The 23,798-nt window shown below is 45.2% G+C and overlaps 1 protein-coding gene across 5 annotated transcripts in view; it reads right to left on the reverse strand.

The window, feature by feature from the left end:
* tanc2b (tetratricopeptide repeat, ankyrin repeat and coiled-coil containing 2b) overlaps window positions 1–23,798 on the reverse strand; it is a 141,959-nt gene that overhangs the window by 13,459 nt on the left and 104,702 nt on the right. For 4 of the 5 annotated variants that reach the window (XM_041963436.1, XM_041963435.1, XM_041963439.1 and 1 more), the window contains 13 exons: window positions 22,687–22,935; window positions 17,476–17,607; window positions 9,366–9,647; window positions 9,053–9,177; window positions 6,902–7,133; window positions 5,350–5,519; window positions 4,643–4,921; window positions 3,352–3,519; window positions 2,405–2,565; window positions 976–1,084; window positions 764–886; window positions 328–564; window positions 38–244 (listed from right to left, as the gene is read on the reverse strand). In XM_041963436.1, the coding sequence (XP_041819370.1) occupies window positions 38–244; window positions 328–564; window positions 764–886; window positions 976–1,084; window positions 2,405–2,565; window positions 3,352–3,519; window positions 4,643–4,921; window positions 5,350–5,519; window positions 6,902–7,133; window positions 9,053–9,177; window positions 9,366–9,647; window positions 17,476–17,607; window positions 22,687–22,935 (2,474 nt within the window). The remainder of the gene's footprint in view (window positions 1–37; window positions 245–327; window positions 565–763; window positions 887–975; window positions 1,085–2,404; window positions 2,566–3,351; window positions 3,520–4,642; window positions 4,922–5,349; window positions 5,520–6,901; window positions 7,134–9,052; window positions 9,178–9,365; window positions 9,648–17,475; window positions 17,608–22,686; window positions 22,936–23,798) is intronic. The other variant, XM_041963437.1, reaches the window with a different exon arrangement.

A 23,798-nucleotide genomic window follows, 5' to 3' on the forward strand; every position in this document is an offset into this window, starting at 1 on the left:
TCGCCCTCCTCCATCCCTCCATCCCTCCCTGCTGTACCTCTGTGTAGCCCATACTGGCTGCAGCGATGAGGGCCTGCTGGACTGCGTGGCTCTTGGTGAAGGCCGCGTGCTGTTGGGTTTGTGGTGACTGCTGCTGTGGGCCCATGCCCCAGTCACACTGGATGAGGAACTTCACCACCTCCATGTGGCCCCTCAGGGCCGCATGAACCAGGGCGCACTGGCTGTTCTTATCCAGGTGGTCCACCTGTGAGTGGGACATGGATTTGATCAGGAAAACAAATAGCAACGGGGCAAGTCCTCACGCAGTCTCCATTTTTCACCGCGCACCTTCGCTCTCCTGCGGCAGAGCGCAGTCACGATGGCCATGTGTCCCCCAGCGGCGGCGTAGCCCAGCGGCGTGAGGCCGCTCTCGGACGGAGCGTCGACGGAGGCGCCGAACTCGAGCAGCAGAGCCACCATGTCCATGTAGCCCAGGTGGGAGTGTACGCACAGGACGGGGGCGTTGTTCAGCACCTCCGTACGGTAGTTGACATTGGCACCGCCCAGCATCAGCAGCCGGCTCACCTGGACACACACACACATACACAAACATACAAAAAATACAAAATGAGGAAATAAAAAGTTAGCTTAGCAAAGTGCAACTTATTATATTGAAAGTATCTCAGTCCAGAGAGAGGAAGATTTCTGTGAAGCACATTTCAGAAGCAGATTGGAACATGTTGAAATATCCTGTAAGTATGACTCCTCTCTGCTCTGCCTGTACCTTGATGTTGGGAGTGTAGAGGTTTCGGAGTGAAGAAAGTGCAGCTGAAAGGCCCTCTGTGCTGTAGGAGACCCACAGGCCTTGCAAGATAGATGAGGAAACCCCGACTTTCTTGCTGAGACCCTTGAACAGAGAGATGGAGTGTAAATATTCATTACTGTGGAGCCAGACTGCAGCTGTGTGTGCGTGTGTGGAGACAAATAATGGCATACCTTGAAGATATGTGCTTTGAGGATGTGATGGCCCAGCTCAATAGTCTGCTGCCTGTTCAGCTTGTTCTCCTGCCGAGAGAACCAGAAGGCCAGTAGCGTGTGACCGCTCCTGCGGAGAGGACCAACACGCAATCTTTCAATACTGCAGACTGACTCATCAGGTCATTACATCGTCTTATCGTCTGCACAGTCGGTGCAGTCGGTTTTAATTAAGACACGGGAAATAAAACATTTCACACTCTAGATAAAGATAATGTACCTGCAGCTGAAAGATTGGTTTCTTCTTATACAGCCATGCACTCATGGCTGTGGCCTTAAAATGACATTCTGGGATGTTATACACAACACAGCAGCAACTGGTTGCAAGAAGAACTATTAAATGTCACATTTTTAGGATGAATAGTAACTTTGAAATGGGATTAAATCAAAAACTAAATGATAAAATCAATATATTTTCTTATAAAAGCTAAAAGATTGACCATTTACTTTTTCATAATGATATTCAATCAGAATCCTGTTAATTCTACTTTTGGGAAAACAGCTGAGATTTCATCTTTGTGGAGCAGCTGAGGATAAGATACACAACTAATGATTCGATCACTTCTATAAAAATTATTTCTATTATAAAACCCGCAACAACATCCTGCATCCAGATGGGAAAATTCTAATGCTGAAGTGAGACATTAAAGGATAACTTTCGTTTTTTACAACCTGGACTTTATTTGTAGCATTAAATACGACCATTTACTCACCCAGACAACTTTGGTGGCATTTGGAGTTGTTTTGAAGAAATTAGCCCCAGAGGAGCGGCGCGTATATCCGTATAATGCGAGTACTCGGGGCATCCATGCGCAGCCTCTATATAACGCATAATCTGCAGAAACTCGTTCATATTCATATTATGTTATGATATGCTGGTGCTATTCCCCTCTGAGCCGGCGGTCGGCTAGTTTAGCTGTAGTTTGCCACAGCTATGGTTCGTTATTGCGTATTCGTAGCCGACCGCCGCAGAGTCAGCCGTGTTGTGGCTTCAGCGCAAGGCGTTCGGTAATGACATCATCCACGTCAGAGGTAGTTGCCTAGAGACGCTGGATGTTGATAACATGCCACCACGCTCAGAGGGGAATAGCGCCAGCATATCAAAACAAAATACTGGAATATGAACGAGTTTCCGCAGATTATGCGTTATATAGAGGCTGCGCATGGATGCCCCGAGTACTCGCATTATACGGATATACGCACCGCTCCTCTGGGGCTAATTTCTTCAAAACGACTCCAAATGCCACCAAAGTTGACTGGGTGAGTAAATGGGCGTATTTAATGCTACAAATAAGGTCCAGGTTGTAAAAAACGAAAGTTATCCTTTAAAAGCTGTTGTTTCCTTACAGCAGCAGAGTCTGAGCATAAACCTCCTGCCTGCCGTCCTCACCTCGGATCGCAGAGGAACTTTGTCTTTTCTCCTTCCTCTCTCCAGATCAGCCACTCCCTGAAGGAGGGGTGAACGAACATCCTCGTGCCGTCCCTCCTCTTCACCAGGAAGACCGACAGGTTGTCGACGCGTTGCTGGAAGTCCTCCCAGTCCAGCGTGCCCTGCAGCACGCCGTGTGTCAATGTTAGTTATTGTTCATAGCTGGCTCCTGCTGATATTCGCTAGTTTTCTCAGCATGGGACGACTCGCTTCTTTGCAATCTGCTTTTGGAGGTTTCGTTTCAACGATAATGGACGAAATGTTTGATGTTTAGACATTTACGAGCACAGAGTGAATCCAAAGCAGCGTGCGCATTAACCTTCTCACTGATGAAGTGCTCGGTAAACACGCTTTCTTTCATCTTGATACCCAGCTGAAGAGCACTTTTGCTTGTGTCAGTCTTCCAGCGTAAATGGAATAACAGGCGCTTTTATTCATTTTTTCATTCGAATAAAAAAAAAGAAAGATGATGTTTTCTTTAAAATGCTTAAGCCTCTAAAACTTGCATTTCTCTCTCATTTAATATTCATGCCTAAATAGTCAACACTTTAGGTTACGTTGTCTTTGTCTTAGTGCTGTTTTCAGTTGACTAGATGTCACAAAGGATTAGCAAATTAAAATAAAACATAGAAATGTGACATAAAAGCTGATTCCAGACATATATTTTCTGTGTCTTTAATTATTCCTGGCTGTGTTAAATAAACATCTGATAACATGGTTTGGCTTTTGATTGAATCACTGACTATTTTAGCTCAAGGACGGAGTAAAAATCTAGCAAGAGATGACTTTCCACGGTAACTAAGACCAGTTCATAGACCCCACGTTTAACACACGAGAAGCGTGACTTTGATGCTGACTGGATCACAGAGCTCCACTCAAAAAGGTCTTGTATATTTTAGGATCTTTACCTGCAGTGAACCTGCGTTGATGGCCTGATATATCTGCTCGTCGGTCAGCGGATGAAGCGAGGCCACGGCCACGTTGAGCAGAGGAAGCGCCCGCTCGAATGACGACTGCGTGGGGAAGCGCATGTTGCACTGCAGCAGGTACACCTCTGCCAGGTTGACTGGGACCACCTGAAGGAGGAGGGAGGGAACGTGAATCGTAACGCTGGTTTTCTCTGGATCGGCTCTACAGAACATGAATAATGCATCGTGTTTGTACAGCGCGTCTCCAACCGCTCCACGTGATCCTCCTCAGAGAGAAGAATGTGGAATTTATAAGTTGTCATTTTTTATGGAGTCTGGAAGCACTTCTGAATACATGAAATTAAATGAATCTGTGGGTGTGAGATAACATATTTCATTATGAAATGCACACTGAAACAATTCAACTGCATTATTTATCAAAAAGGTGTTGCGCTCCTCCAGTCAAAGATTTCATGAAGCTACTTTTACGCAAAAGCGTGCCAGAGTGCAGATAAATAAAAATGCTTTTCAAGTGTTGCCTTTGCAGATTGTGAGCACCACATTTAGTTTAGAAGAGGGCTTTTCAAGGTTTGACACAGTGGGTCCCCCTTCAAGCAAAATCGAGACATCTGGGCCCTCCAAACACCCCCTCATCTCTTTCCCTTTGCTATGGATTCAGGGAGTTATGCTGCAGGCTACAACTGGGGCCCCATTTTCTCAGCCTAAACCTAATTTTGCCAAATTGGCACCATTAAAACTATGCCGAATTATCTATTAGAAGTCCCTTTCTGCAATGAAATCATTAATGTACAGACAACTACCACTAGATTGCTTTGATACTGAACAAAACTTAAAAACACAAGGATTGTCAGGCAAGATCTGCAGTTAAAAGGAGGCATCTATTTTTGTATGATTTCTAGGCGGATTAATGGATGTTTATTAATGATGGACATCAGAGATAATGATGTCTTCAGAAACTGTGAGTCACACTCAATGTAGCAATATGGGTATCACATCTATGTGTTGCGATTTGGGTGAATTATGAGTCTGAGGCTTCTGACGTGAATTACCACAATCAGGGGCCAAGGGTTTTAAAGTACCTTAATTGCCTCCATTAGCTGTGTGTCACAGCTAAATGCTGACTGTGTTATTAAGTGGGACAAATCGGTTCAGCCAAACTGCAATAACTACCTGCAGGCACCTGTCACTTCCACCTCACATCTCTCCCTCATGCCACCGGAGTCTCGGCTACACCTGTGAAAACCGTTACAAACAAGCAATAGCTCAATACCTTATAGCTGGAGCTTTTGAGGACAAGGTAGCCCTTTTCGATGAGGTCAAAGGTGAGCTTGAGGTACAGATAGGAGCCCTGGCTCAGGGCTTTGAGGTGGGCGCTGAGCTTGCCGAAGGTGGTGTTGTCCATCTTGCCATTGAGCGAGATGTTGTTCTGGATCTCTGGGCTGCTGTGGATGCGGTGCAGGATGTAGCCCTGCAGGTCCTGGTCTATGGCGTCATTCTCCTCCAGGCCGTCCAGAGAGATGCGGTGGAACGGCAGCGCGTTGGTGATCTCCTGAAGAGTACAGGACTCGTTTTTAGTAATAGACAGCTTGATAAATCCGCCTTGACAGCCTTGCTCACTTATAATGATTCATATACAGGTCAATAAAGTATAATATGCTATTAATTAATTTCTCAGGAATAAAAGGCAAAGGGAGGGGAAAAAGCCAGACTATACAAATACTTTTTTTCATGTTCTCTGCATAATAGAGGAAAAATGAAAAGGTCAGAGACAAAGAGGGTAGAACTGTATTCAAGACAAATTCAATAGTCAGTTAGTGGCCTCCAGCTGATGCAAAAGTACCCCGCTGGTAACGCTGATGTAAAAACCCTCTGTGCTGTTTTAAAAAATACAACTTTCTGAGTCTGACTGAACATGAAACAGCAGAAGAGCAGATACAAACGGTGGATTTACTGAAGTGGCTGCAATCTGTTTCTCACCTGTAACGTAGTTCTGACTGTGACCACCAGTTTGAGCCAGGCCGGGAACTTGTTGATGGTTTTGGTGAGGAAGGACACGATGGTGTCTCCGTAGTCCGGCTTGTGGAACTCTGCCTCATTCAGACCGTCGATGAGGATGATGAGGTCCTCCTCGGAGTTGATCTTCCTCTCTGAAAAAGGACAGTGAGCATGAAAACAGGCATCTTTAGCTTGAGGGTTCATCCTTGACCTTGGAAACAGGAGAAACCTAAAAATATATATCATAAACGGTCAAAAAAGGTGCAGGTGTTTCCAGAGCTTTCAACCACATCTCATGGCATTCCTCAGCAGAGGCTTGGAAACAGACCTGATTCTGTTGGTCAAACCTGCTTCTTCTACTTCATAAACACTTAAAATTTCTTGCGAAGCCGCAGTCATGTTTCACTTCATGTTCAAAAGCTAACCATGACAGATCTCGTCTCTACATAAAACCGAAAGCTTGGGACAATTTAAGGTCGGTTTGGCTGAATAAGTTGGGAGGCCTGAGAAAAAAATCAGTTCGATCATCGAGATTAGGAACTTTGATCTTGATCATACTGAGTACATCATGCACAAGAAGCATCTAATATCATGCACTGAGGACTCCAGTCAAAGAATAAATTGGATACTGAGGTCTCAAGGGCCATCAATAATAAATTGCCAAAAGCACCGTGTTCGAACGAGGCAAAGACCTTCAAATTATTAGAAATTCTAGTTCATTTTTTAGTTTATTCTGAAGAACGTGGAGACATTCAGACCAGCAGAACAAATAAATCAAGGTTATACAAACTGGGTAAGAGGCAGAAAGAATCTGAAAGGCCTTTTAATCACTTAGAGCTAAAGATCACTGTAGTTTTCTGATTCTTTCTGTATAAATAGGTGATCTTACTTTTTCAAATGCAACAGATTATTTATTTCATGCGGATAATTTCATACATCCGGCTGCTCCAGAAGACATAATACAATGCTGTCCTGCTTTTCCCTTTAAGCTCTGATGCTAAAAGTCGTATCACAGTATAAAGTCTTTATGTTGCATATCCATCATTTTAAAATACTTTTTTGCATGATATTATTCTTGTTTTGGACCTTCAGTTCATTCTGTGAGTGCTTTGATCTCTGTGTTGGGGTTTAATCCACTATGAATACATTCAGATTTGGGAAAGCTTCAGTTTAAAACACTTTCATGTGTAACTGATTTGAACCAATGCAACCAGCACCTGAACCTCTTATGTAACTCAGTACTTTTACTCAAGCACTGTACTTAAATTCAAGTTTAAGGTACTTGAACTTTACTTGAGTGTTTCCATTTTATGCAGCTTCATACTTGTACTCTACTTTTCAGATTACACATTTTTATACCTTTCCTGTCCAGTGAAAGCCATGCATCTCCAAATTATTCATGTGTTGAGAGTATTCTCCTCCCCCTCCAGCTAAATAAATCCTTTAAAAAGCCTCATCACAAAGCTGAAAACAGGCTTTCACTGTGTGCTATTAGTACTGTTACTTAATTGAAGAATTCAATTCAACGTATCACCTTTGTAAAGTGCATCCAGGGGCTCTAGGACCCCCCTCCTGAAGGAGGCCAGGGGGTCCTGGACGCAGGAGCGCAGACTCAGGATGCTCTGTAGGTGAGGCTCCCTCAGCAGCTGCTCCCTGTAGGCAACGAGGTGCGGCGAGCGGCACAGCAGAGCCGCCACGTTGTGCACAAACTCCGGCACCAGGCAGGTGTAGGCGTTATCTGCTTGGCAGTAGTGGTACGCCACCACCTGGGGGCGACAGAGAGTTGGGAGAAGAGGAGCCAGGTCAGAGAAATATAAAGGTGAACGCTTCCAATTCCCTTCTGGTTGTCCTAACCTTTGCCAACCTTTGGGTATTGCAAAACTGATTGAAGATCAGTGTCAGGGAGCATGGGAGCCAGATGACACACTTTTAGAAATAACACTTTTTGTCAGGGCTCTGTGAGTGCAGAGCCAGTTTTCCCAGCGTCTACTAGAGCTACAATCCATTTGGGATTGAGTCAACTTCATGGTGGATGATTGCAGTATAATGAAACATAATACTTCTCGTTTTGCTGTACGGTTTCAGCTATTAATAATTCATCGCTTCCGGCTGCCAAGAGAGACTGATTCGGAGTTAGCTCATGCGTGCTCATGTGTTCGATGATTGTGGCACGAAGAAGTCGAGCCTTTAACTGTAATATTTCACAGCCACGTGCTTGAAACATGTTTGAATGGCTGACAATGAGTGAATGAATGAAAAGCCTTTGCGCGGATATTAGGAAACAGTTGAGGGCGGGCAAGTTTTCTGAGAGGTTAGCCAGCAAAACAATAGCAGCAGGTGTGACCAAGCGCTCCGGGGACTGAGAGATCACAAAGAGTTTGGATTTACGGAGGCGGTGACAGCGATCAGAGGCCAGGGAGGAAAAAGGGGACTGAGGAAAAGGAAAAAAAAAAAAGACTAATCAAAATGGAATGCTAATTTTTGGACACAATGGAATAAAGGGCTTTAAAACAAAAGGGGTGAAAAAGGGAGTGAGCTCAATTATTAATGCACAGAGTTAACAAGATCTAATAGCTTGGCTGGGAAATGGCTTTCTGCAGGTATAAATATTTCATAAGGCTCCCTGGCAAAGTTGTTTTTTCTTTTTTAAACACATCTGCATAATGCATCAGGCTGGGACTGGGGATGCAGATGGCTAAGCAGCAGGGAAGGGGGACCAAGGCACAACAGCAGAACTGAAGAAAAGCAGGGAAGCAATCATCATATAGGCTTACGTTGCAGACAAGTTAAAACAAGTGAAACACTCCAGCAACGGCGCTTTAAACGTCAACATTTATGACAAAAAAGAGCAGCGCAAGAATGTGAATGCCTTTTAAAAAGCGAAGTCCGAGCTTATCTGCACCTGTTTTGAAGTCGCCCACCTCAGGAGCGAACCCTGTGTGAGCTCACGATAGCTCGCAGGTGGCGTGAAACTTCGACTTTCTTTCAAAAGCTCGAAGCCGTATCATTTCTCACCGAACCCGAGCCGCGTCCGTGCTCGTGTTGTGGAAAGGCGTTTTCAAAAAGAGCGAATCGCTGGCTATCCTACCACCTATGTTGCCACTAATTGAAAAATTAAGACATAAAAAGCAGCCGTTTAAAATTATCTCGCCGTTTTTCAATTACAGGCGGACTGAAAATTTCACGCTGAACCACAAACACAACGGAATTCACCATTATATTGAAATGTCCATTTTAGTGATACGGCAATATTTCCTTTAAACAATCATGTGTGCAGCACAGCTCTTTGATGAAGAAAAATGAAAGAAAGAACTGACAATACCATGTGAAGCCACTGTATATATGTATTTTATAATTCACACAGCTGGGAAACAAAAAGGGGAAATGGAGGTGTGGGCAGGTGGAAATGCTCATAGGTGTCTCGGGCTTGTGCACTTTTCCATCAACTGAAAGCTGGAAATTTCAGATTAAAATCATAACAAGCTTCTTTTTTGCAACACCTGGCTGAGAAATAGATAATTTGTATGCATAAAAGAAGCCAGCGGGAGAGAAAGAAGTCGACCAATCGACCACAAGCACTTAGAGACAAATCTTCCAGCCGGGAAGTGTTAAAGGTGTTTTGTCTGTAAATCAGAGCCCGAAATGTAAATGTGTGCGTGTACGTGGTCACAGATGTATCTGGTACCTGAGACGCCAGCCTCCTCATGGCTTCTTCCTGACGTCGCCTCATCTCAGGGGTCCCGGGACAGCTGCCTCCTCCCAGGGTGCCGTGAGTGGGCTGGGGCTGGGTGAGAGGGAGCCCCTCTCCATCTGGACACAAGACAGCACAACACGCTAACACGTGGCACATTCATGCTTCATCTTCTCACACTGTTAATCTCACAAGAAAGGCTGCAGTGAGACTGTCCGAGCTCTTTAAAATACTATAATTTCAACATGTCATCGTCATCTTCACAGGTAAAACAGGAAATCGTGCGCAGAAACTGGTGAAAGCATACGTTTGGGTGAGGCCTGAGGGCTGTCGGAGGCAATCTGTCTCATGCGGGTGCCGTGGCAGCTGAGCGCCACCAGCCGAGAGATGATCGCGGTCTTGCCGAAGCCGATGTTTCCCACTACCGCCACGCCGCGGTTGGTGCTGGCGTTGGGGCTGTTGAGGTGGGCGTCGATCTCCTGGAAGAGCCACTCGCGGCCCGTGAAGACGGAGTCCATGGTGATGCTGGGCACCTCAAACAGCAGAGGCTTGAGGGCGATGTCTTGAGGCCGATAGGGTGCAAATCGCACTGATGGGTCAGGGAAAATCGAGAACTGGTTAGTGGTAAGCCACATTTATATACTTAAATTAATGCTTTGTAATTAGAGTTTCCCTCTTTCTTACAGTGATACATCACAAAACTAAAATAGGGCAAGTTACTGTATGCCAAAAGGCCTAATTCTTTACTAACATGCTAACAATACTCATACATACAGTATATGATGCAAAATATGCATACAAAAACATAAAAAATCCATATCTATGCCTAAAGTAATACTGGTACAATCAATATTTGAGTTTTCTAATAAGTGATATTTCTTCTACACATGTACCTACAACAAAATACGTGGATTTAAGTCATTTTTAAGGATACAAATATCAAGATAAAGATAAAGGACAACGATATTCATGTTAGTTATCACTCAAGATTGACATCACTAGAAGAGCCAATAACCTGCAGGACAGGTTTACACTAACGGGTCAATAATTCATATATGAAAGGTAAATTAAACAGGATCCTGTGGCAAACTGCACGCATAAATTCTTTAAAGATTCTGTATAAGGAACAGGTTTGGAAAATAGAAAGTGTTCACCACGATCTCACTTTAAATTAAAGATGAATTTGGAATAATATATTTCAGATAATATGTTCAGAATCCAAAGGGAGGGACTCCTTTAACAGTCCAGCCTTGTGAGCTTCAGGCGCATTTTGTTGCGAAAGAACATTTGCAAGAAGTCAAGGGAGCGACTACTTTAACAGCCACCGCCGACTGTTGGTTTTACTCGCTAGGGGGAGTCATTAAACTAAAGTCCTCCAGAGGTTGGGCATCTTTTCAGCAGAACATATGGACCATTAAAGACTAATGAGGGTAAAATGAATCTGGTATGAACTTCTGAAGCTGTGTGATAAATTCAGTGTAAAATTTAGTCGGCTGCTTCTGGGTGTCATCTCCTGGGTGCCGTCTTTAAAACCGGTTGAGCTTTGAGAGTAAAAACATGCTCTCTTCTATCTGGTGTGTCATTTCTTTAAATGTTATATCAGCATCTGGTAATTACGTCTGATTTAAAATGTGAGCGGTACGTGAATAATCCAAGCGCTTCGCTGGCGAGAGTGCGCCGCGCTCGCCGAGAGCACTCTGACTTGCAAAGCACTAGCCGGCGAGCAGGGCGGCTGTGAGCGGAACGAGGCTCCTGATGCAACAAATGAAAATTAAAGTAACTTACGTGACTGGGATTGCCAGGCATGGGTGTTATTAGCGGAAGCTGAGACGAACAGCAAGCAGAAGACAGGGAGGGAGAGAAAGAGCGAAAGGAGACAGAGTGATGAGAGAGGGAAGAGAGAAAGGCAGTGAGGGCAGGAGTGACAACTGGCAGCAGTGTGTAGTGTATCAGAGCTCAGGGCAAGGTGTAGCTCAATGAAAGAAAAAAAAAAAAAAAAAGGAAGCAGCTATAGCATCAGCATGTCATGATGTCAGAAATACGGGGAACCACCAGACCAGGGTCGATTACTAATTCAAATCCCTTGAATTACATTGAGCGTATTCCTCAACATGTCGGGAGGGGAGGCTGGGGAAGGTTTGCACTTTTGGGAGAACCTAATTGGTTCCATTGCACCAAACAAGACCAATCAATCCCAATAAAAATAATTGAATCCAGTCCTAGTAGTAATTTGACCCTGGGATGGGAGGCTCCAACCCACAGACCACTCTGTGTGTGTTACAGGCTGCTAATGTTAACCACATCTTAGCATAAAGTAATCAACCTCAGTACAAGACGTGGAGTTATTACAGAAAGCCAGACAAAGCGTAAAAACTGATTTTCACCTCAGTCCTCAGTGATTTCTTTTGGTTCCTTCACTGAGTTTGATCAGATTCTTGCAGTGTGCAGTGAGGAATGGCTGCTGGTCAGATGACAGCCAGTGCAGCAGTTCATTTCACACTCTGCAGCGTATTAGCAATAAGCACACTGTGAGTCAGAGCTGTGGGAAATCTGTATCATACATTAGACCGGTCGCATAAGATGGTGATAGCCTGCAGAATGTTTGTGCGTCTGCAGAAACTCCTGTACTCTGTGCAGGTACAGTGCAAAATGTACCAGGAGGCAGGGAGGGAGTGAGCGTTGCATTAGAGCTGTACGTCTTCTGTAAATGACTCCAGTGTGCTGATTAGGAGCATTGCTACAAAACATAATGAGCTGATCTCGCCGTTCATGTATTCTTTTACCACACAGCACCCCAAAGTGCTGTTGCAAGCATGACTTTTGCTTCCCCAGGAATGCTAATTAGAATGGCGGCGTGAAAAGGAATGCGATGATATAATATTCCTACTTATGCAATCAGCAAAAAGTACAAACAGATATACCTGGAAGTGGGTGAAGCGCACGGCCAGCACTGCATTTTACTGCGCTAAGCTCTGTGCCAGCTGCAGCCCAATGTAATAAAAGGCATATTCATCCAAACTCCCTGGTCAGATTATTTCAGTGCTAACTCAACAGACACACACACATAAACACACACAGTCAGAGGGAGACAAAGAGACAGAGAGCGACTACTCTATTACGCCTATAATTCACAAACTGATGTAATGTTCTTCCAGTTGGGTGTCACGCTGTGAAAGAATGGACCTGACGCAACGCTGATGATGGAAACGCAAAACTACCCAATGCTGCCATTTACAATAACATAAGCACTGAAGTAAGAGGCTCAGTACCCACAGCTACTCTGTTTTAAGTGGTCCTAATCCAATTATCTTGGGGGTGACTGAATGCCGAACGTGCCCGTAAAGCTCCTTCCGTCCTTGTGGAATTACTAAACACACCCTCGCACTATCGGGCACCATCCTCGAAACGGCAGCAACGATTACGCCGCTTACTGTTAAGTCGTGCAGCCACTACTGCTCCACTGTGTCAGGTGTTCCAGGAAAGAAACATGGCAGCCATGTTGCGAACGGGGGCCGAGGGAGTTGTTTCCAGGACGGTGGAAGCAAATGTGTGTGAGGGATGGATGGATGGATAGCGGTTGCTCATAATCCTGCCCATAACACTCCCCCTCAGGCGATGTTGAGCAAGGTATCACTCCACCGCCCTCCCCCTCCTCCTCTACCGCCAACCCTCCGCGGCCAGACGGAGCGAGAGTCTCAGACGTTTTTAATTATTCACCAGGTGAGGATGACTCACGGTGGCTGAACAGCCTTGAGAAGGAGGAAGAGGAGGGGGAGGAGGATGAGAAGCAGAGGAGGAGAAGTGGAGGAGGAGAGAAGGAGGAGGGCAGAGTTGGCACAGAGGTGGAGGAGGAGAGGAAACGATGGGAGGAGGAAGAGGAAGAGAAGCGGTTTAGGCGATCAGTCTGTGGTGTTGCGCGGGGTCTGGGGAGTGTGGTGGTGGGTTATCTCGGGTCAGGCGAAAGAATTTTTCGTGGCTGATGTGGGAGTCCGTGGATGTGTGATTCTGCTTCTGCTGGTGTCTTCTGCTGTCTGGCTTTTCAGACGCACAGTTAAAATTCCAGTCTGTTCTTCTAGCAGTGGACGGAGAGCTACAGCTAGCATATGCAACACCAACAGGATCTTACATAATTTGTGTTAAAAAAAATGCTGAATCTTATGTAATTTGCACGGAAGGCTTAGAGTAACAAAATAAACCTGGATGCATGCATGTCTGCAGACAACATGTTCTAATCTTCCTCATGGCTGCAAACAATGTCATTTTAAACACACTATTTACTGATCTGCTTTATGTCTTGCAGCCAAGCAACGGGGAGAAATATCAATATGTTATATAAGATACGTATTACATCTTAAATTCTAGGTTATTCAAAAGGCAAATTACTAAAACCACAAATAACAGATTAAGGCAATGGTGTCAAAACGAATAACAGAAGCTAAAGATAATCATCTGAGACTCGTCATTGCTTCGTTGCAAACGTGTTCATGCGCTGTCATCAAATCCAGCCTGTCGGGGCTATAGGGGCTTCTCCTTCAGCCTGTGTTTGCTGTAAATACATGTTTACTATAAATACCACTGTAATTCAAATTAATGCAGACCTGCAGCTGTTTCTTTCAATGGATGTTCATTAAGGCAGCTTTTATTCTATATTGTTCTTGTTGCTAACAAGACCAAAAGACCAAAGCCGGCTACATGCTAGTCTTGTGCGTTTCAATAATAATAATCTTTTAAAAACCAGTGACAAACAAAAATTTGTTTTTTTAAAGGCTCAGTAATTTCTTAAACCTGGGCACTGTAGTTTCTTTACAAAGGTTACTCAAACATGACTAAATAGTACATTTATTGCGGACAATTTTCAGCTGCGGATGAATACACATTCAGTGCTCGAGTGAGTATTTACGACAGCAGGATGGTGCTTGTAGGATTGAGTCAGAATAAACTACAAGGTCCTGGTTCATCACTACCAGTAGAGGTCTGTGGCACTACATCAGGCCTTGAATGGACAGACAGTGATTGTTAATACAACACATTTCTGGTGTTTTGATGGGATTCGTTGACAATAAGAAAAACACTGACTATCTGCCTTATCCTTTAAATGTATAATCAATTACTCGCTCACCTGCATTTCCAAGACATATTATTAAAGTTGCACCCTCTGTCAGGGAGTTCATACGAGAGTAATAACACCCTCTGGAGTTAAAAATATTCTTATCATCCAAAACCTGCAACCATCCACTAACACTAACACAAGTCCTGCTTTGTGTAGAGGCAGAACGACAGCGAGGCGGCGAGGGAGAGGGGGGGCAGCTAGCGACAAAGACAAAGAGAGGGAAAGTAAAGATAAGCGATGGAGAAAATGTGTGTGCAGTTATGTGAGTGAGTTTGCGGTGAATAGATAAGGTGGGTGGTAAATCTTAGAGGTAGGCAGGCAGGAGCACAAGAAGGTCCATTACAGTCTGACTCACTCTCCTCAAAACAGCAGCACAGCTCGGGCCCCCGATGGCCGGCATCTAAAGCAGCTTCGACAAAACGGACCGAGAGAGGGAGAAAGCTGCATCTGTCAGCGGGTTACCACCTGACCAGCGGCACATAACCAGCAGTCTTCTCCTCCTCGAGTTCATCTGGAAGTTCGCATCCAGCAGCCTCTCATGCAAAACAGCTAACGAGCCTCTTTTTGTGATGAGCAATGTGTTAAAGTATTAAATTGCTTTCCGAGGGTCACTAATACTGTAATAAATGCAGGCAATGGAGTGACTGATAATCTTCTTTTTCTGAATTTCTGCTTTATTTGATAGTGACAGTAGAGGATCGGGAGATGGGATGAGACAAAGCTATGGATGCAGTAAGTACTCAGCAGGTGGCGCACCCAATCCCTGCATCACTTAATTGGCAATCATTGTTTAAAATGTTATTTATCCATTGATTCATGTGTCAGTTATGTTCTTCTTCGTTTGTTTTGTTTTACTCGTCCTGGACTAGACTGCTCAGTGCTGGGAAAAGGGCTTGGATCACCTCAGCCGGCGTGGTTCATCCTCTAAATGCCATCAGATATGTTGTGAATAATGGGCTGGCAATGAGGGTGAAGCTCATGGAGCGTCTGATATGGAAAGGGTTCAGGTCCTCGACAGCGTGAATGTGCTCCAAAGTTCTCCAATTTCACGGTCAGATCATGTAAAGGTTTTCATGTGGTGGTGTCGATAGGCAAAAGGTGAGGGGGGTCACAAAATCATGACTCATCCTGTGGAGACCCAGAACTTCATCAAAGCAGTTCACTTGCTCTAAACCAAAGTGTCTGACAGGCTTTGACCCTCGAAGCCTCAGATTTGACAACTTGTGATACAAACACACAACCGATCAAGTAACCAACACGGTCTTCGTTAGCAAATTCTACTTGATCAAATTTCTGGAATAAAAGCATGTGGAATTTGTCTTCATATCATCTGCCAGAGCTGCAATGATTAGTCCATCGAAAATTAATTACCAATATTTTGATAATCAATTAATTCAGTCAGTCAAACACCTGCTGGTTCCAGCTTCTTAAATGTGAGGAATTGCTGCTTTTCTTTGTCATTTATGACAGTAAATTATGGGTTTTGGACTGTTAGTTGGACAAAATAAGCAATCTGAAGCCTTTTTCTAAGACTTTTAAGACTTTATAGATGAATTAATCATGAAAATAATGGGCAGATTAATCGATAATGAAAATAAGTTGTTGCAGCCCTGTCGTCTTCAGGGAAAAACCCTGTTCTTCCACGCCGCTTGCCTCCATGTCCTGTCTCCCTCTGTCTCATTCTCTGTCTCTCCTGGTGAAAGTGCAGGAGCAGCGCACTCAGGGAGGCTCTGACACTGATCCGAGGAGGCAGGACGCATGCTAGGACGCAGTCGGCTGGCATGTAAACACACTTGGCTGCCCTTAGAGGGGGAAGGTTGAAACAAGTGGCTCTGGCAGTAACACTGAAGCTTTGAGAAGAACTAGCTCTTCCCTAACCTCTTCTGTTTCTCTGCGTCCATCTCCATCTCCCTCCCTTCCCTCCCCGTTCTTTCTAACGCTCTCTCACTCTGCGTCTGTCTGCAGCATCAGCCCTCAGGCAGACGAATCACATCGCGGCTCAGCCGAGCGCACTCTCAGCTAAGTGGGGTCTTAACAGGTGTTTAAAACACACGGGGACGCATATTTGTGTTCGCTTGGATGGCAGAGGGCTGCCATTACGGTGCTCATTACTGGCTAAGTGACAGAGGGAGAAGAGCGAAGGGACACATAATGTTGTGACATAAGGCCATTTGGTGAGGAGGTTGAGGAGATTTGCTCGATCACGGAGGCGCTTGCTGTGTCCTAGACTTGAGCAGCGTGCAGTGGAGCTCACGCCGACTGCAAATGTTAAGAACTGAGACAAATTCTAACTTAGCGGTGACACGACCGGACAAAACACTCTTTGTGCACTCCCCGAGACTTTCCCACTTCTCTGTTTCATAACACAAAAACACACACAAGAACGCAACAGCTGACAACACAGCAGCACCACCGGTCTCATACAGGAGCAGAGCTTTACATGCAGACATTTGCATCTGAAGCGCACCGCAAACTGCAAATCAACCGCCGCCGACTTTCTTTTGACTTGTAAAAGTAAGTCGCTCGTCATGCAGCTTTGCCTTGCGACGCTCAGCTGCTGCGAGTTGTGTCGTTTGTGGGTGAAAAACAGAACAGCGTCCTAGTGTTCACTTCTGCACTGTGTCTGACGTGGAGCAACTGGCTGATCGCAGCCCAACCTGAAACAAAACAGCATTTTCAAGTCGAATGAAAGTAAATAATGGCTGAATGCTTCGACCCGTCCTTTGTACAGCTCTTCACCTGCAAATCCTCCACGTAGGCACCGCAGTTCTCACGCCTTCATGTATGTTTACAGTGCAGCGTCTCATGTGACAAACAGCTTTTTGCTTGCGGTGTTTTGTTGCAGCTCGTCATGGTGAGCCATGGATAAACTGGAATTCACAGGCTTAAAATGATGACCATGCAATTGCAATATCCCCAGTCTGAGTTCAGCCGTGGGTTTGCTGTATGTAATCCTCCATTTCTCTCTCTGTCAGCTCTCAGCTGTCCACTGTTCAAACAAGGCAAAAATACCCCCAAAATACAGAAGAAATTGCAATATTGGACTATTTTAAGAGATTTCTAAATCAACTTTTAACATCTCTTTCGTTTAATTAATTCTTTTTTGCCATTTTACTGACAATGAAAGCATTGCTGGACAGGAAGCAGGATGATAAACAGAGATCCTTTACATCTTTAAGCTATATATGTATTTTTCCAAACAAGAGAACCAGCTTTCATTGCACATGAGGGGTAAGGCGGTTCTGTGTTTGTGTGTGTGTTTGTGTGTGTGTGTGTGTGCTCTGTTTAACTCTGCCTTGCTGCTCACCTCTCAGGTCCTGCCCGGAGCGACCCGGCCCGCAGGTGGTGCTCTGTCTGGGCATGCGCAGCGAGGTGCGTAATGGAGTGTGTCTCTGCTCATCCAGGTATGCCAGGTCCTCCAGGTGGGCTGAACTGGTAGCTGTTGTTGTGTGTGTGTGTGTGTGTGTGTGTGTGTGTGATAGAGAGGAAGACAGAGAGGAAAAAGAGCAGGATATTTCAGAGAAAGGAAAAAACTATAACTTATAATATACACACACAAATATACAGATAACCCATAATATACACACACATGAGAAGGTGACACTGGCTCATGCCAGTGTCTGGAGGCAGTTGTCAGGCTCCCACTCTCATACTTGCTAACTCCTACAGGAAAGCCAAGCCAGCCCTACGTGGTTCTGTCCTAAAATTCCCTCCTCTCAGTGTCTGTCACGCGGCACGGAGGCAGATGCCATCCGGCCCCTCTCAGGATTAATTAGCTCAGCAGACAAATGTCTTATTCATGGAGTGAGCGCCGTCTGACGCTGGCTGCTGATTGTTCACACCACGCTGTGTCCTCAGGGCCAACGCTCGGAACCACTGAATGTTAAATGAGATTAGACGCCGCCGGTGTGAATAAGCAACGGACTCGATTCTTCGTCACACCTGAAACCCACGGTTCAGTGAGAGGTGAGGGACATGAAAGGCAAGAAACACTGTACAGTGAAATCCAGGAGAGATAAAGGGACTGAACCATCCAGAGGTCGGCGGGTGGGGGTCATTTAGTTTGTCCCTTTAAAATAAGATAAAAGTTGCACTGACAGTTAATGTGGAACCGAGCTACAAAAATAAGATCCAAGTTGTGCTGAGCCGGATTTGTCCTTGTCAGAGCTGGGAATCCTTTTCCTCTGGCACTATACCTGAAATACTCTGAGGTCCTGAGATGTGAAATTCAATGGGAAAGGTGTGACCGGTAATGTGTGTTTCTTCTCAATGAAAAGTGTCTCTCTCTCTCCAGTCACTCCAAAACTAAGGCTCAGTAATCCCCTGTGCTCTGAGCACACCGCCTATCGCCACCTCAGCACTGATCTTGTCCTGTTGTTGGTTCACAGAGTGGTTTCTGTGCTGCTGGAGTTAAGCTCGGTGAAGGACTGAGCGTGTGTGCGGCTGTGTGTGCCGCTGACTGTCTGACTCACTCCAGTCATAGACCCAAAAATGAGCCACATGGGTTTCCCGAAATGGAGGGAAAATGGCAGCTGAGAAAGCTGGAGGCTTGGCCCTGATGGGAATCGGGGGTGCTGGTCATCCAACTGGGCTAAAAGCGGAGACAGTGGAGGCATTAATCTGCTGCTAAACCAAGGAAGAATGACTCAGGGCTGAAAAGACACTTTTTTTTTCTCTCTTTCAACTGTGTTTGAATGTGAGGACTCAAATCTGTGTGATCATCATCTCTATCTGCAATGCAGCAGGCTGCTGGGGATCACATCCACAGTTCCTGAGCCAGTGCGCTAAGACTGCACGCATAGTGAGAAGAAATACAGAGGAAAGAAAAACAGTACGGAAGAGGGAGCGTAAGAAAAAGGAAGCGAGGAAAAGTGTAACCGTGCAGCTTTGGGCAACGACAGCCACATCGGACGCTTTCGGTTTTAAAGACTGGTTGATAGCACGGACACATGCGTGCACGCGGGCACACACACACACACACACGCTCAAAGACCAGCTGGGCTGCCGTCCAGAGCCGGTCGCTGTATCAGCCGGGGAGCCGACTCCGATATGAGGTGGCTGCTGGCGCTCTAAACGCCTCACCATTCTCCTCTCATCTCCGCGAGAGATGACTGGAGATGATAAATAATGGAGGTCCTGGTATTTAAACAATAATATTTCCGGGTATTACACAGAGCATATAAGCAGAGGTGGGATCGGGGACAAAAAGGAAATCAGGATAAAATGGAAATCAATGACACTTGTCCGCCTACAAAATTGAAAAATGTTATCTCAGGTGAGCTCTTATCTTAATTTAGTGTATTTAGAGACCGTAGAGCGAGTTCACTGAGTCTCAGGGTGTCTTTTATACCCCTTTAGTCTTTGTAGGGATCCCACAATCCCCAGGCAGTTATATAAGCTGGTGCATATAGATCCTCCAGCAGGCAATTTCAAAGGGTCAGTTCACCCAACTTAAAAAAAAAACAAAACACTTTCCACTTGTGGTATAAAGGAACAAAAAAATGTTAAAGTTTGTTTTATGATATCAGTTTCTGAGATCTGTGCCTCCACATCTGCACAGCGGAGGTTAATTGGAGCAACTCTCTATAAAAGAAAGAGCCACTCTGACGGCCATTCACAGCGAGATCTGATTATCTAGAGGGCGCAATTTCTAGAAAGACAGGCTCAAACCTGGACAACTAAAACCACGACTGCCTTGATGGCTAAATACCACTACAGGGTTATTTGGGTGAATTGACCCTTTAAAAAGTTATGTTAATTTATTTCCCATTGCTCTGTGACTTCCCTAACTGGGGTTATTTTCATTTCACCTCTGTTAGCTGCTGTAATGACGCTTAAACCACTGAAGGTCTGAAAAAGCACAAATCAAGATCAGCGTAAAAACAGCTGTAACATGTACGTAATGCACATGTATGTAACTCAGTTATAACAGGTGTATAGAACGTGCAATGTGGAGTTATTTTGGTCTTAGCTTGAGGACCACAAATTTTTAAAAAACTGGAGAGTGTCGAGTTTGAAAGGTGTGGGCGTTCATCGCATCTTGGAGTTAGTGTAATTACTTATTTCCGACTGGTAAACAGCACTGGGAAACCTGAAATCTCTGATATATAAGACTTGCTGCTAAATAATACAGACGTATATGCAGCCTGAAAACCAAACAAGCACAGATGTCAGCCAACATCCATCATTCAGAGCAATTAAACCAGAATTCTGTTAATATAGTTCAGTCATGTGCAGTCACTATTGATCCTGGTTCATTTTATGCTGTTTTTTGACACTTTTCCTTTAAAATCCAGTTATCGCCCCCCAAAAATCTGTGAGACACTCCGCCCCTGAACTGCCAGGTGACGTCACGTTCTGCCCCGACCCTCCAACATGGGGAGGCGGTCGAGGGTGTGTGCCAGGGCTCGAACGCGTTTGCTAAATCTGTGAAACTGGTCAGACAAAAGCTGCCATCCAGTTGCATCGTGGGAAATGTAGGATCTAGCATTTTGCACACATGATTTCCTGTCCCTACTCAAAATTCCCCATCGAATGAAAAAAATACTCCTCATGTGCAGCAAAAGACTCATTTTTTAATTCCAATCAACTCTGCCGCTCTCGAGCGAGCGGTATTAGCACCATGAAGGGAGAGAGAAAATTTAATACTCGGCCTTGGTTGCTTCTTCCTCCATATCCATCCTAAGCTCTACCAACGCGCTGCCTTCATTAGGTAATAAACTAGCCCCCTCCCTCCTCCTTTCCCTCCCCAGTCGCCTCCTGCTCTCGCTCCGTATCTCTCTCCCTCGTTCTCCACACATCAAAGCGAGTCTCTCTGTCACTCTGGAGGATAGAAACGGTTAATGCCTGGGGCTTTGATGTTCCACTGCTGTGTGAGCCCAGCCAATCCTCCGCCTGTGCTTGCCTCCCATCCCTACATCATCTAATAATTCTTTGTGGAGGAGAGGGAGAGAGAGAGATTATGAAACTCTCTTTCGCTCCTCTTCCACATGCATCCATCTCCCTCTCCTCCATGCAGAATTCCTGCTCCTGACAAACACGAATGCCTCCAGAAGCACCGCTCCCTCACTGCCTCCCTCTCCCTTTATTGTATTTGTTGCATCAGCTGCAGCTTATAGTATGTCTTTAAAGCCGTCTCCGGCTCACTCAGTCTCCTTTGAAGGTCTGGGTATCGAGGGGCGGAGATGAGATCCAGGGTGAGTCTCTAAACCCGGCAGAGTCGCTGCGCTGCCAGACAGCAGTGTCAAACAGCAGAACATGACCAGCATAAAGAGAGGGTCATAGCTGCAGCGACGCGCCTTGTCAGGCATATTACAGAGTTTAGTGAAACACATATACGTGCACACACACTTTTTCCAGTGGGAGTAAGAGAAGTGCATAATAGAGCTCATCGTCTGCAACAGCCTCTCAGATGATGAGAACAATAACACAATCAGGCCCATTAGGACTGTCTCAGTGTTATGAAACTGACATTTTTCCTGATACATTTACCGCCACTTTTGGGAGCCTTTTTGAGGCGGCTGTGGCCCACAATGAGAAACACACATCAATCAGCAACACAAATGCCAGTTTTCCTATGTGATATTCTTCCAGCCGCAGTATGTTCTTCTTCTGCTGCTGGAGCTGCCCCCCCCCCCCCCCCCAGACTGTATTATTCTGCTCTGTGGTTTCAATCCACACCAGAGGGCTGTGAGAGTTTAACAAAATACCGCTGCGGATTTGCAGCTACCCCAAATGTCAACATAACCCCATGAAATCTGAAAACAAGAGTTGTTTCCTCCCTGGATAATCCAAAAAAATGCTGCAAAATTACAACAAATTGAATCAAATCAAACCACAATTTTGCTCCTCCCAAGACCAGGATCAGATCTGAGGACATTTGGCCTGATTTATCCAAGATTTGTGGGAGAAATGTGGTCTGGAGCTTTGGGGGTATTTTCTTCATTGAATATCTGGAAATATGAGCAGTTTACAGATTAACAGAAGTGCTGGCTGGCTTCCCAATAATTTAGAAAAATGTGTGATATTTATGGGTGAAATTTGAATGATTACATCACTGCTAATAGCCAATGAGAGGCAAGGGAAGGACAAGGACTTTTAAACCAAGGTTTAAAATTACTCTATCAGCCGCTTTTGGCACGATAAGGATTTAATGTCACACAGATGAGGCTGGACTAGCTCCTCCAAAACATGAATACATTCTTCTGCTTTTTTTGGTCGAATTTCATTCATACATTTGTGGGCACATGGGCGACAAAGCATTCAGAGGGAAGGATCACAGTTCATCTAGGAAGAAGGCAAGCAAGGAAAGAACGCTCGAAAGGAGTGAGGAGGGAGCAGAAATAGGGTGTAACGGGACTCAGAACCAGCAGTTCAATACAATTTGGCCAGAAAAAGCACTCACAGTAGAATTTGCACACTGCATGCCCATGCACCTGTAAACAACCTTATTTCTGGCTCCCCAGACAAACTGCTCCTTTCACAGGAGAGGGAGGGAGAGAGAGAGGAGGGGACTCACCGGCCACAGAGTTAGGGCGGGGCATGAGGTACAGAGGGATGGAGTGGGCAGAGTGGGAGGACATGCTCTCCAGGTTGCGCTCAGGGATTTTGTTGAGGCTGTAGGTAGAGGCGGTCATGTTTTCATCCACCCTGTACAGGAATGAGTCCATGCCTGATTTCTGGGACTGCCACAGTTTCAGGTTTCCCCGGGAGCCCTCGCCGTATTTGCCTCCTCGCTCCATGTTCTCGGAATAGCTGGTCAGTGTGGCTGCAACAAAACAGAACAACATCACCTTATCGGAAATGCGCGTCATACCTTTGGGCCATTTTCATCACTGGGTTGGTTTGAGTTTGACTGTCCTCCCTTCACTTTTACTGCTGCTCTGCTCTGAATCGATTTGTGGCAGGCTGATATAATGCTTTCCTCATCAACCTGCAGGTGTTCACCATTGTTGCCAGGAAACAATGTTGGCACCGGTTTAGACACAAAACACTTCACATCAGTGAGCATTTCTCCTGTTTTCCTGCTAAAATGCAGGAATGCCACAGTTGATGTCAACGTGACATGTGAACCTGAATCTTCTTCCAGTGGGAGTAAAGACTGGGGACCACAGTTTGACTGTAAACTGACCACAGCGTTCAGGCGTCGGGCACGGTGTCTGGTTCACACCCAGGTTTACAAAAAGCATTCAGACTGCCTCATTTTGATTGGTTTCTGGTTATGGTAGGCAGGTAAGGTCGACTACTTCTGCACCTTCTCTACCTTTTATTTACAGACATGCTTTTGTTTGGTTTCTTGGAGAGATTTCAGTGTAAGTGATGAGTGACGAATCTACAGCCATGGTTCCATATAAAAATAGGTCAATTCAATTTGCAAGACAAATTATATGAATTTTTACCACACTTGCAGTCTTTGTAGGTCAAAATTCTCACTTTGTGCTACTATCCCCCTGCTACAGCTCAGCAAGGAAACACAAAGAGGGATTATCATAGTAAAAAGACTGGAACTTTGGAACATACCCACTTGATTTGCATATTAACTTCAGCTGAACTTCAGATTGCATTTTTACACAGACTGACAACTGGAGTTTTTAGCCCTCATCACTTACATTAAATTTGCTTTAGGAAGTG

This window comes from Chelmon rostratus, chromosome 21 (assembly GCF_017976325.1).
Source record: "Chelmon rostratus isolate fCheRos1 chromosome 21, fCheRos1.pri, whole genome shotgun sequence".
Classification (NCBI taxonomy): domain Eukaryota; kingdom Metazoa; phylum Chordata; class Actinopteri; order Chaetodontiformes; family Chaetodontidae; genus Chelmon; species Chelmon rostratus.